At 41.0% G+C, this 18,132-nt stretch overlaps 1 protein-coding gene across 1 annotated transcript in view; it reads left to right on the top strand.

Moving 5' to 3' along the window:
* The first annotated feature begins 1,742 nt into the window (after positions 1-1,742).
* Positions 1,743-18,132, top strand: part of HSDL2 (hydroxysteroid dehydrogenase like 2) — an 18,047-nt gene continuing 1,657 nt past the window's right edge. Inside the window, exons 1-9 of the mRNA XM_057374543.1 lie at positions 1,743-1,834; positions 4,613-4,776; positions 5,149-5,247; positions 5,367-5,481; positions 9,658-9,761; positions 10,715-10,813; positions 15,704-15,898; positions 16,389-16,460; positions 17,775-17,936. Coding sequence (XP_057230526.1) covers positions 1,818-1,834; positions 4,613-4,776; positions 5,149-5,247; positions 5,367-5,481; positions 9,658-9,761; positions 10,715-10,813; positions 15,704-15,898; positions 16,389-16,460; positions 17,775-17,936 — 1,027 coding nt within the window. The 5' untranslated portion in view covers positions 1,743-1,817. The remainder of the gene's footprint in view (positions 1,835-4,612; positions 4,777-5,148; positions 5,248-5,366; positions 5,482-9,657; positions 9,762-10,714; positions 10,814-15,703; positions 15,899-16,388; positions 16,461-17,774; positions 17,937-18,132) is intronic.

Consider the following 18,132-nt stretch of genomic DNA (forward strand, 5'->3'; position numbering starts at 1 on the left):
AGACAAAAGCTCCCCATAAACATTGAGAAACATCTGCTTAACCCACCTGATAGCATCTTTTTACATACAAAAGAGAGGTTAAAGGGGAGAATGATACCATCAACGTCCATCTGCAACAGAGATCAAAGGAAGCAGGGACAGTGAATTCTGCTTTAAGACTCAGAGATCAAAGACAGAAAGTTCTACTTAAAATAAAGAGAATTCTGCATGAAGACCTCAATTTGATTAGCAGTGGTATACTTTACCATAGTGAACATGCAAATTTAACAATAAAATACACCTTCTGCAATTTACAAACCAAATCAAGTTCAACAGCCCCCAAAAATGCTGTGGAAAGTCTCTTAAGGTGGCTTCAGTATCAAAAAAATACTCAGGTCTGTTCTGTGAATCCCTACAATAACCTGCGCTGTGAATTAACCTGAACTAACRACATCCATCCCCAGCAGAATGGTCCCAGTGTGACTGCTCAAAGAGTATTTTCACCGAAAGGAACTTTTCCAACTTTGCCTCCTCTGCCCTTGCCTTATCCCTATTTTGACACTCCTACAAAACCTGTTAAGCATTCTGAGTTGCCCTCCAACTTGACACACTACAACTCTGAAAAAGCAAAAGCAATGCTTTTCTAAAAAAAAAAAAAATCCAAAGCATTTCTGCATTTCATCTAAGAGACTAAATCATACAAATATCATCTAGGATGTAAGACAGGCTGGTTTTGACATAATTTAGCAAAACAGATCATATGGCATACCTGACAAATGTGTTAATTTCCATTTGATTTCTTTTCCCAGCAATATTCACCTGTGACCTTTATAGCCAACAAGGATTACTCAAAATAAGGTACAGGTCATAAACCACGTATGTTTGAAAGTCCTGTAGTAGGTAATGTTCTTTCACTAGGTTTTACAACAGAGGCTCTACAGTCACTTCCACAAATCTCACCCTTCACATGAGAAAAAGGGGGWTGGCACATAAAAGAAGGATGCTAAAATGTCGAATGTCAGTGAGGCTTGACAGTGGGGCAGCAAGTGTGTCGGGATTGTCATGTGGAGGGCACACGGTGTGGAGGACACACGGTGGGGATGACACACGGTGTTTTCAGAGCCATGTCCAGCCTCAGAGATCTTCCCCCTGCCCTGAGGACCCTCGGGCCCCGCTGTCACTGCTCACAAGGCCTCGTTCGCCGCCTCCGGCCGCATTTCCCCATCCCCGAGTGCAGCCGGCAGGGAGAGCGGGCGGCACAGGGAGGCACCGGCACAGCGCCGTGCGGGGACAGCGGGGACAGCGGGGACAGCGGGGACAGCCGGGAGCTGTGGCTGCAGCGCGACACAGCGACAGCGCCCGAGCTCAAAGGCTCGTGGGCAAAACACCCGAGCCCGCAAAATTAAAGGAATTCCCGAAAGAGAAGGGCGCACCACGTTCTCCTGCGAGTATCTGGGGGCCCGGGRCGAGCTCAGCTCCGGGGGAATGCTGCATCATCGGAGGGAAGGGCGTGTGGGAAATCAGGGCGCGCCTTTCCCCACAGGACCGTGGGGTTTCTGCTGTGGAGAGCAGAGCACTGGGCTGCCAGCAGAGGTGTGAGGGCGCTCAGCCCACAGCAAACYCCGCTGCCGTGCTCATGGCAAACCCGCTGCCGAGCTCCCAGAGCCTCCCCCGGCCCTTGCCGGGCTCACTGCGAGCCGGCTGTGGCGCTCACGGAGCCTGCCCCGGCCCTGCCCCGCCCCGAGAGGCCGCGGCGGCTGCGCGGCGGAGCTGCGCCGCTCCTGTCCCGGCCCCGTTCCCGTTCCCGTTCCCGTCCCCGTCCGGGCCGCCCCGCCGCCATGCTGCCCAACACCGGGTAAGGTGCCGGGGTAACCGGGCCGGGGGGCCGCCCCCAGGGCTGTCGGGGCGGGGAGGCTGCGGCCGCCGAGGGGTTCGCGGGGCACCCCTGGCTCCCAGGAGCGCTGTCTCCCTTCTCTCGGGGCGTGCGGCACGGCCGGGAGCCGGGGCCGTAGCGGAGGACACGCGTGTTCTCTGGGGCGGGGCCGGCCCGGGCAGCACCAGAGCCCCGGGACGAGCTGTTCGGGTCGTGTAGTGGCCTTGAGCGGCGCCTGTTGCAATGGAAACAGTTATTGGAGGGCTTTAATATAATTTGGGCAATGCATCTAATATTAAARTATAATTACTGTTATTATAACTGCTATTACTATTGTTATTATTGCTGGTTTTGTCATTATTGTTATATACTAGTACATTCTTCTAGTATTGTCTTACCTGTCAAATTTTCTTCCAGTACAGTATCTTAATTTAGAGGTGTTTTCTGCCTTCTGGCTTTTCAGAGCCACTGCTAACAGCTTGGAAGATAAGTTACTATTTGTTCCTGTATTAGCAGGTTATTAAAATCCTAGCATCTCTGTAAGCTGTAAAAAGTGTACCTGGTGTGACCTGCAGGTTTCTGTATTGGCAGTCTTTCATGGAAATGGAAAGGAACCAATCTCAATGTTTTTCAAGATTCCCAAGACTATAGGGCACTGAAGTGAATTTGGCATTTTCTGTCTTATTAGCACAATTCATCTGTGATGGAAGTTATGCAGATGTGACCTTCACAATACAGATCATAAACAATTTTAGACAGGCATAGGCTTTATAAACTTTGAAGTTCTGGGCTGCTAAATGGCTTAAAAAATCTTACTCCTGCAAGTATGACTAACTAACCACCACCCTCTGAGCCTGACCAACCAACCAGTTTTTATCTGTCAGGTTGTGCACCCATCCAGATCATAGCATCGTGTCTTAAATATGAAGCCAAAGTATCGTAACAATGTTGAAATATTTTCATTCACCCATCCCGCTGAGCAAAGAGCCCAGTTTTACTAACAATGTAGCAGAAGTCTCTGTGCTCTTGATGTCCTTCGAAAGCTTCAGCTGCTGGTGAACTTTGATTTTCCTGATACCACCCTAGCAGGTCCGGGTAGTGTTTCTGATTCCTTCTTTGGGGCCTGTCTGTGCTCCCAGTCCCTGTAGGGCACCTCTCATGGGAACTGAGTCACAAGTTCACTGCATGGCCCTGTTCGCCTCCTTGTACACCTGCTGGTCTCATGAATAGTCTCTAGCCCCAGGCAGGGTTTAAAGCTCCATCAGCTTTCCTCTGCTGCTTTCTCCTCCAGAGCTGCCTCTTGCTGGGCCCCATTTACCTCTTCCATGACTAAGGTGAATTATGCTGACCTCATGCTAGTTGGTTGAAGATAGAAACTAGAGTCTGGCTTTATTTCACGGAGTTTTACAGTTTGACTATGTATTCCAGAGTTGAACTTTTCTCACTGTGCATGTGACACAATTCTTGAGAGTAGATTTTTGTGATTCACTGTGCTATTTAGTTATTTTTCTTCCTGTGCCTTTCTAGGACTCAATTTTGCGGATGAAAGCTGTTTGAAATGGCACCTTCAGGACATGGTTCACTTCCTGAGATCTTGTAGATGCCTAACTCTGACCCCGCACTCCCTCTTTCTGACCCATTCTAATTTTTTGCCATCTGAAAGCAAACATCCTCCTCAGAGATAATTTAAAAGATGAATGTGGTCAAAGGGGAAAAAACTACATCTGAAAACAGATGGGGAGAAACAATGCCGAGTTTGGCCCAGTCTGAAAGGAAAACTAATGGAAGCTCAGGGTGGAAGCTTTTGTAATGTTTGTGATTTAACTTCTGTGATGTGAGTGAAAAGKGAAGTCACCATTGCACATGGTTTGTGTAAGAATTAATTAAATGAATTTAAAAACCTGGTTTTTGACACAGCCTTCCAACAAGGCATATGAACTTTTTGCAGAGCACAGAAATGCACATTCMTTCATCTGGAAGGCCTGTTGTCTAAAAGGCTTTATCTTTGAATATGTTTATGGAGTTGRTACTTCTCTTTGCAAAAATTCAGTGATATTGTGTTAGCCAGACATCTTTCTTTCACTSTAAAACTTGTTAGTTTCTTTAAGTTGGGGAAACTGAAAGTTAAAAAGCAAAAGTTAAAAAACAAAAATTAAAAAGGAAGTCTTTGGGCATCATTTGGACTAAATGCAGTTACTGGGAAGCTGTTGAGTGTAGAAGATTTAAAAGAAAAATTGCCGTTTCTGAAGATAAGAGTTTTGGTATTTGCATATGGCATTGTGGTTCTGGACTTGGTACTTTGCACCACATTGAGACTTCAGGTTTTTGTGTTTAGACACTGTGATTAATAGATTTCAGAGATATGTGTAGATGTGCTGTCTTGTTAGAAACAGKTTTTGTTTTTTTTTTTTACAAATTATTCCTTTTCCATTTCTGCAGAACATTGCAGCTCTGTTGTGAAACTCTGTTGGATCCTTTCATGAAAAGGGAGAAATGTAACTGGGTRACCTGTGTAACCTTCTTGCTAAAGGTCTTGTTTTCAAACTTGGGATGTTGTCTTTCTTCAGTGGTACTTTYCTGTAGCTGTAGCCATCCCTTTTGTGTTCACGGGCAGTTTTCTTAGTGAAAGGATGAAGACATTTGTTTGCTTGGGAGACTGTGCTTATTATGTTTGCTCTTAGAGTCTAATAAAAGTAAATGATTCACAGTTTCTGCTTTATTCTCCTCTTCCTTATCCTCCACTTCCTTCTTCGCCTTTAGGAAACTAGCAGGATGCACTCTCTTCATCACGGGTGCGAGCCGGGGCATTGGCAAGGCCATTGCTTTGAAAGCTGCCAAGGATGGTGCCAACATTGTGATAGCTGCCAAGACGGCTGAGCCCCATCCTACCCTTCCAGGGACTATCTACACTGCAGCAGAAGAAAGTAAGTTGTAACAAATTAAGGTGCTGGGCTGRGTGTATACCCTTGCTTAATTATCATACCTGAGTGGAAAAACGCATAGACTCTATTAGTTTCAGTTCTTTTACTAAAATAAGCKTAGTGCTTCTCTTGCCTCCCAGGAATGCTGTAATGTTACTGTAACAAAGATGAGTGTGTGTATCTAAATGTAAAAATTCCATGCTACTTAAGATGCGTGAAATAAACATTTGCAGTGTCAAGGTTTTGGCCTCCCTGTTCTTCATACAACATGTTAAAAGGTTACAGTTTGAGAATGTGATTTACAGTTTGTATTAGTTGATTCCTTTTGAGAGCGAATTTTTAARTGTTTAATTTTAAAATCTTTTAATTGTGCAGTTGAAGCAGCTGGAGGAAAGGCTTTGCCATGCATTGTTAATGTGAGGGAAGAACAGCAAATCATTAGTGCCGTGGAGAAAGCTGTGAAAACTTTTGGGGGTAAGTCAAGGTGTAGAGGAGACATTAACAAGCAGATTTTCAAACAAAAAGAAAACACCTGTCTTACTCATGGTTTTGGTCTTTAAATGCTAACGTAAAATGGCTTATTTTAAAACCAGGGATTGATATTTTGGTGAATAATGCAAGCGCCATCTCATTGACYGGCACGTTGGAAACAGCAACAAAGAAGGTCAATCTTATGATGGATGTCAATGTACGAGGAACCTATCTCACGTAAGTGCTGAGAGAAAGAAGCAAAGCAATTGTAACAGAACGTAGTTGCTGTTTCAGTTTTCCTGAGAAATTCTGTAGCTGTCTTGCAGCCCTAGAATTTGAGTTCAGATATTCTGCATGTGCTCACAGGCAATTGCTAAGTTATTGGTCAGCTGATGTGAATTAATATTTCCAAGAATTATTTGCAAGTTGGAGTAAACAGGAACYTTATTATTTCAGTCATTAAGTGTTCACAAGCCTCTCCATGCAGATAGGAAGAAAAAACTAATTTATTTCAAATGAAATTCCAGCTTGGCTTTGTTAAATGCTGATGCTCTTTATTTCAAGCAAAATGACTAAATTTTTGCATACATCCAGTCAATATCTTATTTGTCAGTTTCCTTCTCATAAGCTTCTTTCCCCTCTTTAGAGACATTATGTAACTCAACATAGTTGAAAGAGAAATGTTAAATATATGTCTTAACGATCCAAAGTGTTCACCAGCTACTTTCAGCTTATCAATTCTATTATTTATTTAAATTAATATGCCAAGGTTTGATTTCACAATTCTTTGGTCCTTATTTTGCACATTTTTGGAGGTGGATTTAGTTGCTCAGATCATCTTTCCATTTGTAGGATGTCATTTAAAGCAGCATCTTAAAATGGAGACTGATTTTCACAGAGTTAAAAAAAAAAAGCCCCTAGGATGATGCAGATTCTCTAAATTCAGATATTGATTGGTGTGATCAAAAAGTTTTGTATGAAAGTATTACCACAAAATCATAGAATACTTTGGGTTGGAAGGGGCCTTTAAAGGTCATCTASTCCAATCCTCCAGTCTAGAATAGTGTCTGTTATTCTTCATTGTGCAGGTCAGTCTGGTTGCCAGCTCTTGATAAATTGCTGAATGGATTCCACTGTACTTCTGTGGCAAGTTCCMTTTTCTCCTCAGCACCCAATAACAACAGTGATTTTCTTGATTTTACGTCTAGCTAATCCAAATTAATGGGGAATTCTTAAAGTATATTTTTGGTCTTACTCTGCCCTGAAAAGATTACAAATCAGGTTCTGTGTGCTGCAAGTGGAAGACCATAAGAAAAATTAATTCCCCTGAAATGGTCTTTGTCACTGCTTTTGTAGTTCTCAATTAACAAAACACAGCGAAGCATTTTCACACTTTCTTCCCCTTGCTTTTAATGTTGATTCTGATTGTAATTTATAAAGAYCTACTTTCAGGTAGTTTAAAAAAAAACCTGGATTTTTTTGCCTGTGTAGAGGTGATGGTAGGGSAGATGTCCCATCTTACAGTGTGTACCTGTTGAGATAGAATCATGGAATTGTTGAACCATAGAATGGATTGGGCTTGAAGAGATACTAAAACATCATGTACTTCCAAGCCCTTACCATGGGCAGAGACACCTCCCATGGACCAGGTTGCTCAGAGCTCCATCCAGCCTGGCCTTGAACACTTCAGTGTGTGGGGAATCTACAGTTCCTTGGACAACCTGTTCAGTGCCTCAGCATTCTCAGAGTAAAGAATTTCTGCATGATATCTAATCTTAACCCACCTTCTTCCAATTTAAAGCTATTCCCTCTTGTCCTCTCACTCCATGCCCTTGTACAAAGTCTTTCTTGTGCCTTCTTGTAGCCTCTTTAGATACTGGAACGCTACAGTAAGGTGAACCTTACTCTAAGGCCTGCTCTTCTCCAGGCAGAATAATTCTCAGCCTRTCCTTGCAGGAGAGCTGCTCCATCCCASTATTGAACTTGGTGACCTCCTCTGGACTGTCTCAAAATTCAATGTCTTTTCTGCGCTGGGATCCCTGAGCTGGGCCGAAGGGCACAATCCCCTCCCTCCCCTGCTGCCCACACTGCTTTGGATGCAGCCCAGGACACGTTTGTCTCTCTGGGCTGGCAGTGCCATGGCCGRGTCATGTCCAGCCTCTCACCCACAGCACCCCSAGGTCCTTCTCACGGGGCTGCTCCGATCTGCTCATCCCCAGCCTGTGCTGGGACCGGGCATTGCCCYRATCCSGGTGCAGCACCTCACACTTGGKCTTGTTCAACTGCAAGAGATTCCCATGGGCCCATTTCTTGAACTTGTCCAAGTCCCTCTGGATGGAATCCCATCCTTCAGATATGTCAACAGCGCCACTCAGCTTGGTGTCATGTGCAGATTTGCTGAGGTGCCCTTGATCCCCTCATCTGTGTCATTGATACAGAGATGGAGTAACACCGGTCCCATTACCAACCCCTGATGGACACCTTTTGTCACTGATGTCCATCAGGACTCTGAGCCATTGACCACTCACTCTGGAATACCACTGTCCTACCRATTCCTTGTCCACTGAATAGTCTACCCATCAAATTTCTCTTCCCAGTTTAGAGAGAAGGAGGTTAGGAGGAACCTTCGCTAAAGCTATAYAGAGCACATGACATCTGTAGCCTGTCTCTTGTCCACTGGTGTAGCCCTTCCATCGTAGAAGGCCACTCCATTGGTCAGGGAGGACTTACCCTTGGTGAATCACCTCAGTGTCAAGTCACCTGCCTATCCTAGCATCATCTCCTGATTCTAGGACATCTGTTCCATGATCTTCTCAGGCACAGAGGTGAGGCTGACAGGTTGGTAATTGCTGGGGTCCTCCTGTCCACTCTTTTTAAACATAGGTACAATGTTTAYCTTTTTCTAGACATCTGAGTCTTCACCTGACTCCAGTTTTTCAGATATGGAGAGTGTCTTGGCAGCTATGTCAGCCAGCTCCCTCATGACTGTGAGATGCATCTCATCAGGCCCTATGGACTTGTGTATATTCAGGTTCCTCAGATGTTCAGAAACTTGAAAGTGGGAAGCACTTTGCTCCCCCCATCCCCTGTTCATGCACTCAAAGGGTGTGGGAAGAGAAGTTCCCATTTAAGACTGAGGCAAAAAAGGCTGTTGGGTCCCTCAGCCTTCTCGTCATCAGTTGTTACTGGTACTGCAACCATGCTTATTCTGGGTTGTGTGTGTGTGTGTGTGTGTGTGTGTGTGTGTACACTTTCTTTGCCTTCCTTTTCTGGCTGACACACCTGTAGAAGCCCTTGTTATTCTTTGCATCCCTTATAAACTTCAGTGCCAGCTTCTCTTTGGCTTTCCTCACCCCAAACCTACACAATCAGCCTGCGCACCTATATTCTTCCTAGAATGCTTGTCCCTGCTTCTACTGGCTGTACATTTGCTTTTTGTCCTTTGGTTTGACCAGCAGTTCTGTACTCATCCATGCCAGTTTCTTGCCTTTCTTGCCAAATTCTTGTGCTACTGGATCACTAGCTCCTGTGCTGTATGGAAGACRTTGTTAAAGATCTGCCAGTCCTGTTTTGCTGCCCTGTTTCTGTGGGCAGCTTTGCAATGGTCCTTGTGACTAACTCCTTGAAAAACTGAAATTTTGCACTTTCTGAAACTCCAGGTCCTGACTTTGCTCTTTGCCCRACCCATTTCCCTCAGGACTGTGAACTCCACCAGTGTGAGATCACTGCAGCCCAGGCTGCCTCCCATCATGGGGTCCTTSATTATCTCATTTAGGTTTGTGGCCATCAGGTCCAGTAAGGCATCCTTCTGACAGGGTTATTACCTGGATTAAGGAGATATGCTCCATGCACTCCAGGATTCTACTGTGAAAATAAAACACAATTTCTGTAAAGTAAAAGTTCTGATTTATAGAGGTATGTAAATTCAAAATAGAATTCTCTCTGCAGAGAACAGGTTTTCAGCTTTCTTTGGAAGATTTGTAATAGCATTCTGCTATGCAGTAGTACTTCTTCAACTGGTTTTAAAGAAGAAACAGGTATATGATCAGAAGAGAATACTTTTATGACTAAATGATGCTGTTGTATTTGTGTTTTGCCTTATAGTGTTTTGTTTTCCCTACAAGAACTATCAAAGGAGATTATAGCTTCTGAGTATCTGGAAAATCAGCTTTAGTAATGCTGATGCACTGTTTGAAGAATGTGGTCCAGCTTGCAGGAATGAATAGTAGGCCTGAGATAAACAATCTAGGACATGTTTTTTTGTTGTTCTTTTYATTAGTTAAGTACTTGATAGGAGAAGAGGCTTAGTCTTGGGCTGTCATGAAAATGCTGGTCTGCTAGTGTGGTTTTTACTGTAACTATAAGTGTTCCATAAAATAAGAGGAAACTGATACATCTGAATCTATCTTTCAGGTCTAAAGCATGCCTTCCCTACTTGAGGAAGAGTAAGAACCCCCATATCCTGAACCTTAGCCCACCTATGAATCTGAATCCCATGTGGTTCAAAAATCATTGTGGTGAGTATCGCTGAGAGCCTGTCTTGCTGTTCTCTCTGTTGTGAGACAAGTACCTGGTGAAATATGCAGGCGTGCCAGTGCAGAATGGATACAAAGATCTTGTATCTTTAGCACTATACATAGACTGGCACTGATGGTTCCCCAGAACATTTTGTACCCGACCTAGAAGAAATTGCTTTGTAGGAAAATGTACAGCAGGTTTCATGGCATCATACATCCTTTTTGTTTTCAAGATAGGTTTGTGCTTTTACGTGGAAATTGTTAAGATTACATAATATTTTCTGCTCCGAATAGAGACTGAAATCCAAAATTTATTTTCATACTGATTCAGCTTCATGTTTATTTYACTATGGATAAAGCTCAGTGTTGTCTCCTAGCATGGAAATGAATTTTGAGGTGGAAAGAGAATTCCATGTTATCTTGAGATTAGTGTTGCTCATTTTAAAACTGCAGAAAAGCTTTCCATTTTGGACACTTGTCATGTTAAACTCCAGCAACTTCCAGTTCTTTCCCTGAAAGAGTTTCCCTTCTCAAAGTAGATAGGTAACAAGGAATTAGAATTCCTGCCCCCCACAATTTTGTTTTCTATAGGATACTAGTTTGGTCCTTAACAGCTAGTATGCCTTAAGTTTCTTGAAAACCGTTGATCATTCCTGTCAGTGCGCTGTATATAAAAAGCATGCCAAAATCACCATTGAAGCAGCTTAGCGTCAGTTATTTTTGTCAAAACATATATAGCTTTCATTTTGTTTGCAGTGAAAAGATGACAGACTACAGTTTGTATCTGACTGGGGTAGCAGGTAGAAGGGAGAGATTTTAATTCTRGGAAGGTACTGTTTTGTCTAAAAACCCTTAATTTTTCTTGTGAACCAATTATCTGTTTTATCTTTCATAAGTAAAATTACATTTTACACACAGTGTAAACTTACACTTTTTTTCATGTTTTGTCTTAGCTTACACCATTTCTAAATATGGGATGTCCATGTGTGTCTTGGGAATGGCAGAAGAATTTAGAGGAGAAGTTGCTGTCAATGCTTTATGGCCTAAAACAGGTGATTTTTTTTTCTTAAATTACTAAAATACTGATTTTCTGTATTTTGTCTGCTAAAGCTTGTTTTATTTGACACTGAATATGCTTCAGATTTCTGGAATAGATTCAAGTGACTGAGCAGTTCTTTGTTCATCCTTCATGGGTTCTGGTTTTCATTCCTAGTTCTCACTAGACCATTGCCACTTTGATCTTAACTCATCTTTGGCTAGTTTGAAACCACAGTTAGTTGAGGCATATGTGTAGTGTTTGGCTTGCCTGTGCTTTTACTCATGCACCAGTGTTTTGGTTTGGACAGAATCACAAARATATTAGTGTTCTTTCATGAGTGGGTATTGAACATCTGTGTATGTAGTACTATTTAGAATTCCTTGCTAGTTAAATTGCAAGAGCATACTGACAAGGTAGGTACCGCTGTACATGCGGAAATAATTTTAAAAAGGCCTATTCCTAGAAGTTTTGGCACAATGCAATTCTCTGAAGAGTTGTTCACAGAACTATCTGATTGCAAATTACAGGAAATTAAAGAGCTCTCTGGAAGAAAATAGCTCAATGCCTCCATGTTGTATYAGCTTCAGTTTGTTTTCTGTGGGTCAGTGAGAATAAGGGCTGCTGTTTGAGGTTTGGCCAGCTGTTTGCCAAGGAGGCCAGTCTCTTCTCCACAAATAGATCCATGGGCCAAAATGATACTGATGTTAAAATCAATACCAGACAGAGAGTAATCCTGCCTTTCAGTATGCAATTGTGTTAGAAAACATTGCAACAGTGTTTATTTCCTTAACAAGTGCAAGGAAAAGGAGATAAAAATACCAACCAAGTTCCTCTTCTGGGGATGGTGCTCCATTGTAAGAAGTGTTTGTACACAAACAGTTTTCAGTGTTTTCCTGTAAGGCAGGAAAACTGCCTTCCTGTTGCAGGCCCCTTTTACCCTCTCCTGGAAACTGGAATTATCTCTAAAGTGAGAAATATGAGGAAAACTTATTTCAGACAAAATCTTTAACTTCTTTCAGAGAAAATCAGCCAAATTTTTTAGGTTAAATACTATAGGTGATGATCAATTGAACACTTGGGTTGGTGTGTCTGACAGTCTAGATCCTTTTTCATTGGTTTGGCTGCTTGTCCTCTTAAATTCTTCCAGTAAATAGATGCCTCATAATTCTGCTTACCTGTGAGTTTTACCCACAGAAATATTTTGGAAATGGATTGATTTTAAAATCATATTGTTCATGGTAATTATATTATCACAAAACTTGTCCTATTTTGAAGAGAATAAGGTCTTCATCTATGATATACTGAGGGCAACTACATATATATACTGAGGGCAGCTACGTGTAACTTCAAATCTGGATTGCCTTCTGGTAGAGTCAAAGTTCACCTTTCAGGTTTCAAGTGTGTGTTACATTTTTTTGTTTCTGAGGCAGTTAAAATAAATATATACTTGTTTCTGTGTACTTGCTTCTTGAGTGCCCYAGGAAAAACTCCAAAAATTTTCAGTGGAGACTTCCCATTGGATCTATGTCATTGAGAATAGAACCATGAAACTTGATTCTTGATCTTTAGCTCCCTAGACCCCACCCATCCCCCTTGTCTTGTCTTTAAAATGGCATTGTTAAATGGATTTTATATCTCCTCAGAATTTGATATGTGGGAGTTACTTGGTTTCTCATTAACAGAAGTGACCTTTTACCTACCATTGTGTGGTTTTTGGACATTGACTGATTTAACAACATATATTGCCTGTGAGAGTTAGGGACAGTAACTGAGTTAATCCAGAGTGTCTTGTTCAGATAGAGAGAAATGGTATGAAGCTGCAGACAGCATTACCAATTTGACTTACGTTTTTCCCGCAAAGGGAGTTACAAGATAACCAGTGTCTTGTAAACGCACATATTCACATGCTGCATAGATGCATCATGTGCATCCTCCACAGCTTTCTTATTCTGGATGTGCTGGAAAAAACATCCACTGCTATTGTGGAAATGAGTCAGTGGCTTTACGGGTCCTGTTAAAAGCTAAAGAATTTTTTTCTGCTGAGACCAGCTGGGTTTACTAGGTATTTATTTTGCAATGTTTTCCCCCATCCATCTGAATAATTTGTCCTACYTTTTTTCATGGCAAGGGGGAAAAACGAAAATGTGAGAATTTCTCCACCCACTCACAGTTTTTTCAGAGGGATAGCTAACTTTATAAGCAGAGRTTACAGTAAGTCTTACATTACATGCTTAAATACATTATTTCTTTCTGGTTTTGGCTTATGCTGCAGGACTCCAAATATCAGTAGTAGTACCACTCAGATGTGGTCTGGTATTAAAGAATGTCTACRATGGTATTAATAAAACTTCTACAAAATCTGGCATTCTTATATGGGGACGTGGGAAACCCAAACCAAATGAAATCATGTCTTTCTCTTGAGCATTGCTGTGCTGCTGTGCCCTTGGTAACACACCCGTACCTGCTAAGATAAGARGAGAGCAGTAGTGTACTGGTGACTGGGAGCTGGTACTGGTTACAGAGTGCAGCTAATACTTGTGCCCCACAGGTTCCTGCAGAACATGAGGCTTGGAAGTACAGGAATATTCAATTTACAAATGAGAACAGTATATATTCTAATAAATAGTTCTAAAAATRAAGATTTCTCTATGTGAGATGCTGCAAGGAAATTWWAAAAAAAAAAGTAATTAGGCTTTCTATAAGATTAAAAGWATACAAACAGAGCTTTTTATTTGCAGAATTCATGCCTGCTCATTCAGTGATGCCTCCATGACATGACATCACATATAAAAGAAGATTGTAATGTGTGAATTCTCCAGTACAAAAAAATGTGCTTTTGAAAGGTTTATATTCCAAAAGTGAAAAAGATAGCTTCTTTATTGTGTTCATCCAGAGAGGTAGTTACAGACTTCCACTGTAACTGTATCTGAAATGCAGTTGAAAAGTCCCTAATTTAGAAGTCCACTGTYGTCTCATACAAATGCATTTACCCTCAGTGTTTGTATGGATGCCAGGATCTGTTCATTAATCTGATTCTTTAAACAGATGAAAGTATGTTGGTAATAAGATGCCAGGGCTCTCCATCTCTCTAAAAGTGAAAGAAAATATCTGTCCAAAGGGCAAGGGAAAATCCCATCACAAAGAGTTTAGAGGAGTAATAGGAGTCSTGGAAGCTGGAAGAGACTGGAATTCTCTTCATGTGCATTAGAGGCAAACATGCATCACTTTATACAAAATGCATGTAACAATATGCAGCCAGTCTATGAGACTGTTTGAATCTGAGTTTGAGTACTGTTTGAGTACTGTTTGAATCCTTTTTGCTTCAGTCTGTGCAAATAGTCTGACTGTGCTCAGAAGAATAATAGTTAACACTTACAGAGAAGTGACAGACCTGTGGGCCAGGAAAAGTGAGCAGCTTAATGAATCCTCAGAATAAATACATTCAGGTCAACAGAAACTGATAAATTTCATCATAGTATTTGACAGAGATATTCTCTGAACTRTTGGTAGTTATTAAAAAAAGTAAATCTTGCAGGGCAGATACCATTTCAGAAGACAAAAAATAGCGAATTTATTGTTTTTTCTTAAAGATTTGAAAAAGACCTAGGGAGGCCTACATATATGTACAGTATATCTGTTTGTCACTTCTTATTTAAATGTGTATTTATGGCAGTTTGCTTGATTTGAAAAAAAAAGAAGCTGAGGTTAGTTAAARGTAAATGAATCCTAGGGGCTAATTCTCATCACAGAAGGCTAAAGTGAGGAAGTCAGCAAGGGCATCTACATTCCTGCACTCTCTTAGAAAACACTTTGACTGGAGCTCTCAGGCCAGCGTGGAAGACTTCTGTCCTTTTTCCAAGTACCTACTTTGGAACATGAATGATCCAGCTCAGATACATAGGTCCTATTGTTTTGCTATTTAAGGAATGTTTGGATCACTTCTGCATCAGAATTGCTGTTACTTTGTGTGGAATGGAAGCACTAAAAGGACAACAAAAAATTTGGTTTATCCTTCTGCCTCCCTGATCTTCTGGCCTCACATGAAGGCAAGGATTTGTGAATCTGCCTCAAAACTTGGGGGTAGAGTGTTGAGTCCTTAACAGCAGATGGGAAAAACTAATGAAACTGAACGTATGAAGGAAATCCAGTAAGATGGCAAATGTCAAAAGCTACAACCAGACAGCCTTTCTGTGAAATAGGATGAAAGAAAAATGGAATGGATACCTTAGCCTGGAAGAGCAMATCACAGACAGCAACATGCCACAATGTAGCTCCTGTAGCTGTTAGTAGCTCCTGTGGGAGAATATAAAGAAGGCTAGTGGAATGGCACAGAAGTAATAGAATTGGTTAATAAAAAAATCAGAAGCTTAGGAGATGTAGGTTTTATTCTTGTATAACCTTTTTGTATTCTTTATAACCTTTTTGTGAAATGTTGAAGTTATGTGAGGTTTTCTTATTTGGTTTCTCATTAACTTAGGAGAAACGCCTTAGTAGCTCATGCGAGTTATCAAAAAGTAAAATCAGGCATCAAGATTTTCAGTGTGATAATCACCAAAGCAAATACATCWTAATAACTGATGTATCATACATTCAGTGGGGAAAACACTTGTCCTGATAGTTTTTCATGTCCTGAATAATTTGGCAGAAATTGAGGTGAGATGATAGACAGAGGGATGTGARTGTCATAGAACGTTCTGGCCTTTTCAATTCCTGTAATAGTTTMATCGGGTTTTGGTGTTACTTATAAAGAATTATTTGTTGGTTGGTAATGTTTCACAGCTTCTGTCTTCCTAGAGTTTCYTTTTGCCTTAAAGGGAAATAAAGTTTGTTTACTTGTGAAAGAAATAAGAATTTCATATTATCAGTGTTAAAGCTTTGTTTTTTTACCCTCCAAACTTTCTAGCCATACATACTGCTGCTATGGATATGCTGGGAGGAGCTGGAATAGAAAARCAGTGCAGGAAAACAGACATCCTGGCAGATGCTGCATATTGCATTTTGACAAAACCAAAAACTTTCACTGGAAACTTCATCATTGATGAAGTTCTGCTGAGAGAAGAAGGAGTTAAGGATTTTGATGTTTATGCAATTGCACCAGGTAAAAGAGATATTTAAGGTGAGAAGTAAGTTCAGGAAGGAGGKCATGACATATGGAGAATATTAATACTGTTTCATTTCAAGGAACTCTTAAATTAGTTTGTAAGAAGTTGCTTTGCCTCAGCCTTGAGAACATGCCTTCCTGGAAGACACATATGGATCCAYTGAGAGTCTAATAATTAAATGTCTATTAAATTAAATTAAGAAATTCTTTAATGAAAAGAAAATCTACCTGCATTGTAGATCTAGTACTATTTATAGCTAGTGAAATAGATTTTTGTGGTTTTTGTCTTCCAATGTTCTTCATTGCAAACCTTATAAACYCTCTAGGTCAGATTTTAAGTGAACAAAACTCTAATGTCATTTCATGCTATATTTTTTCTTCAAGTTGTAGTTTATTTACTTATAAAATTGACTGTAGTTTCAGATGAAATGGATTGGTGCTGTGCATCTTTACTTGGATTTACTATTACATTTTTYCTCCCTCTTAGGTCACCCTCTGATACCTGACTTTTTCTTGGATGTTGAAATTGACACTACAGCTATAAAGCAAGAAAGATATGGTAGGGAAAGCACTGTGTGTACAAGTCCCTAATTTCTGACAATAATGAATGCCCTCTGTGTTTCTTTTTTCTCCTATGAMTTTGGACTCCACTTAAGCTCTTTAGCAAAAACCCTCTTCTCATTTGGAGAGGAAGATTCATGGAAGTGACTATGTACTTAAAACTGGGGAAGAATCATACCTCCTGCAGGACTTTCATGGTGTAAAGTCAGTGTATTATTTTAAAGAATCTTTTTTTAAACATCTGAAYTGTCGTAATATGGAGGTCACAGGTAAATACTGCTGGAAAAAAGAAATTAAACAGCGAACAGCTTATTGTGCCAGAATGTCTCCTCTGCCTTGCTAAATTTATACAAAAGAATATAAAAATAAAAGTTCCATGGCTTCTTAGATAAAATATGCACAATTTGCACAATTAAAGTAACTCTTAGATGAAATCTAGAAACCTTTTTTAGAAAAGCRTTGCTTTTGTTTTTTCAGAATTGTGTCAACAAGTTGGARGGTAACTCAGAATGCTGAAGTGTCAAAATAGGGATAAGCAAGGGCAGAGGAGGCAAAGTTGGAAGAGTTCCTTTCTGTGAAAATACTCTTTGAGCAGTCACACTGGGACCWTTCTGCCRGGGATGGATGGTGTTAGTTCCCTGGGCTCACAGCTCAAGTTATTGTAGGGACTCACAGAACAGACCTGAGTATTTTTTGATACTGAAGCCACCTAAGAGACTTTCAACAGCATCTTTGGGAGCTGTTGAACTTKATTTGKTTTGTRAATTGCAGAAGGTGTCCTTTATTGTTAAATGTGCATATTCACTGTGGTAAAGTATACCACTGGCCAAAGCAGTAAATTGATTTCCAGCTTAGAAGYCTTTGCAGAATAATTTATTTAAGTATGCATGTAAGTTCTTTGCAAGATGCACAAGACAGAAGTGTCTTGGCATGAAAGCAATGGTTATTGAATACACTGGTGGGGTTTTATTTTTGGGCATTGTCAGGTTTTTATGGATTACATTAGAAAACCATTGTGTGAGCATTTGTAATGAACTATAAACAGTCAGAACTTTGCCGTGGTTTTATTTTCACTTTTCTTTTGATCTATTAGGAACCTAAAGTTATTACAGAAATAWGTTTAGTGCCATACAGGTATTCAGATTCCCAGGTGGAGAAAGCATCTTCTATCAGTGTTAATACTAAAACTGTAAAAACTTAATTTTCCCCACTTCGAAGCTAAAGTCTTTCCAAATCGAGTTCTCTGCTCATGTTTCTACGTTTATTTTTAAAATGTCATGCATTTGAAAGAGAAATATAATATTTCTTGTAGGCGCTGCCCAAGAGGGGAAGAARTTAAGTGGATCCCAGCAGGAAGGAGCAGATGGAGCCAAGCCATCGGGGCCTGTTGCAGAAACATTCAGAGTTATTCAAGGGGCAGTGAATGAAGAGCATGTGAGAAGTACTCAGGGTGTCTTTCAGTTTGAGTTATCTGGTAAGACCATCGCTTGTGCAGCCTCACCCAGCAACAGGCACTGGGTGTTTCCCAACAGAAACGCTCACCTTTGGAAGCTGATCCCAAAACAGCCCAGCTCCTCTTCTGTCCTGTGTGATGCAGAGCCTCTGTCCTGGTGCTGCCACCCCACTAAGGCACAGCGTGGCCACAGACAGGCACGGTGTGGCCACAGACA

This window comes from Malurus melanocephalus, unplaced genomic scaffold, assembly GCF_030028575.1.
Source record: "Malurus melanocephalus ecotype Western Australia unplaced genomic scaffold, MMel_1.1 scaffold_228, whole genome shotgun sequence".
In the NCBI taxonomy this organism is placed as follows: Eukaryota; Metazoa; Chordata; class Aves; order Passeriformes; family Maluridae; genus Malurus; species Malurus melanocephalus.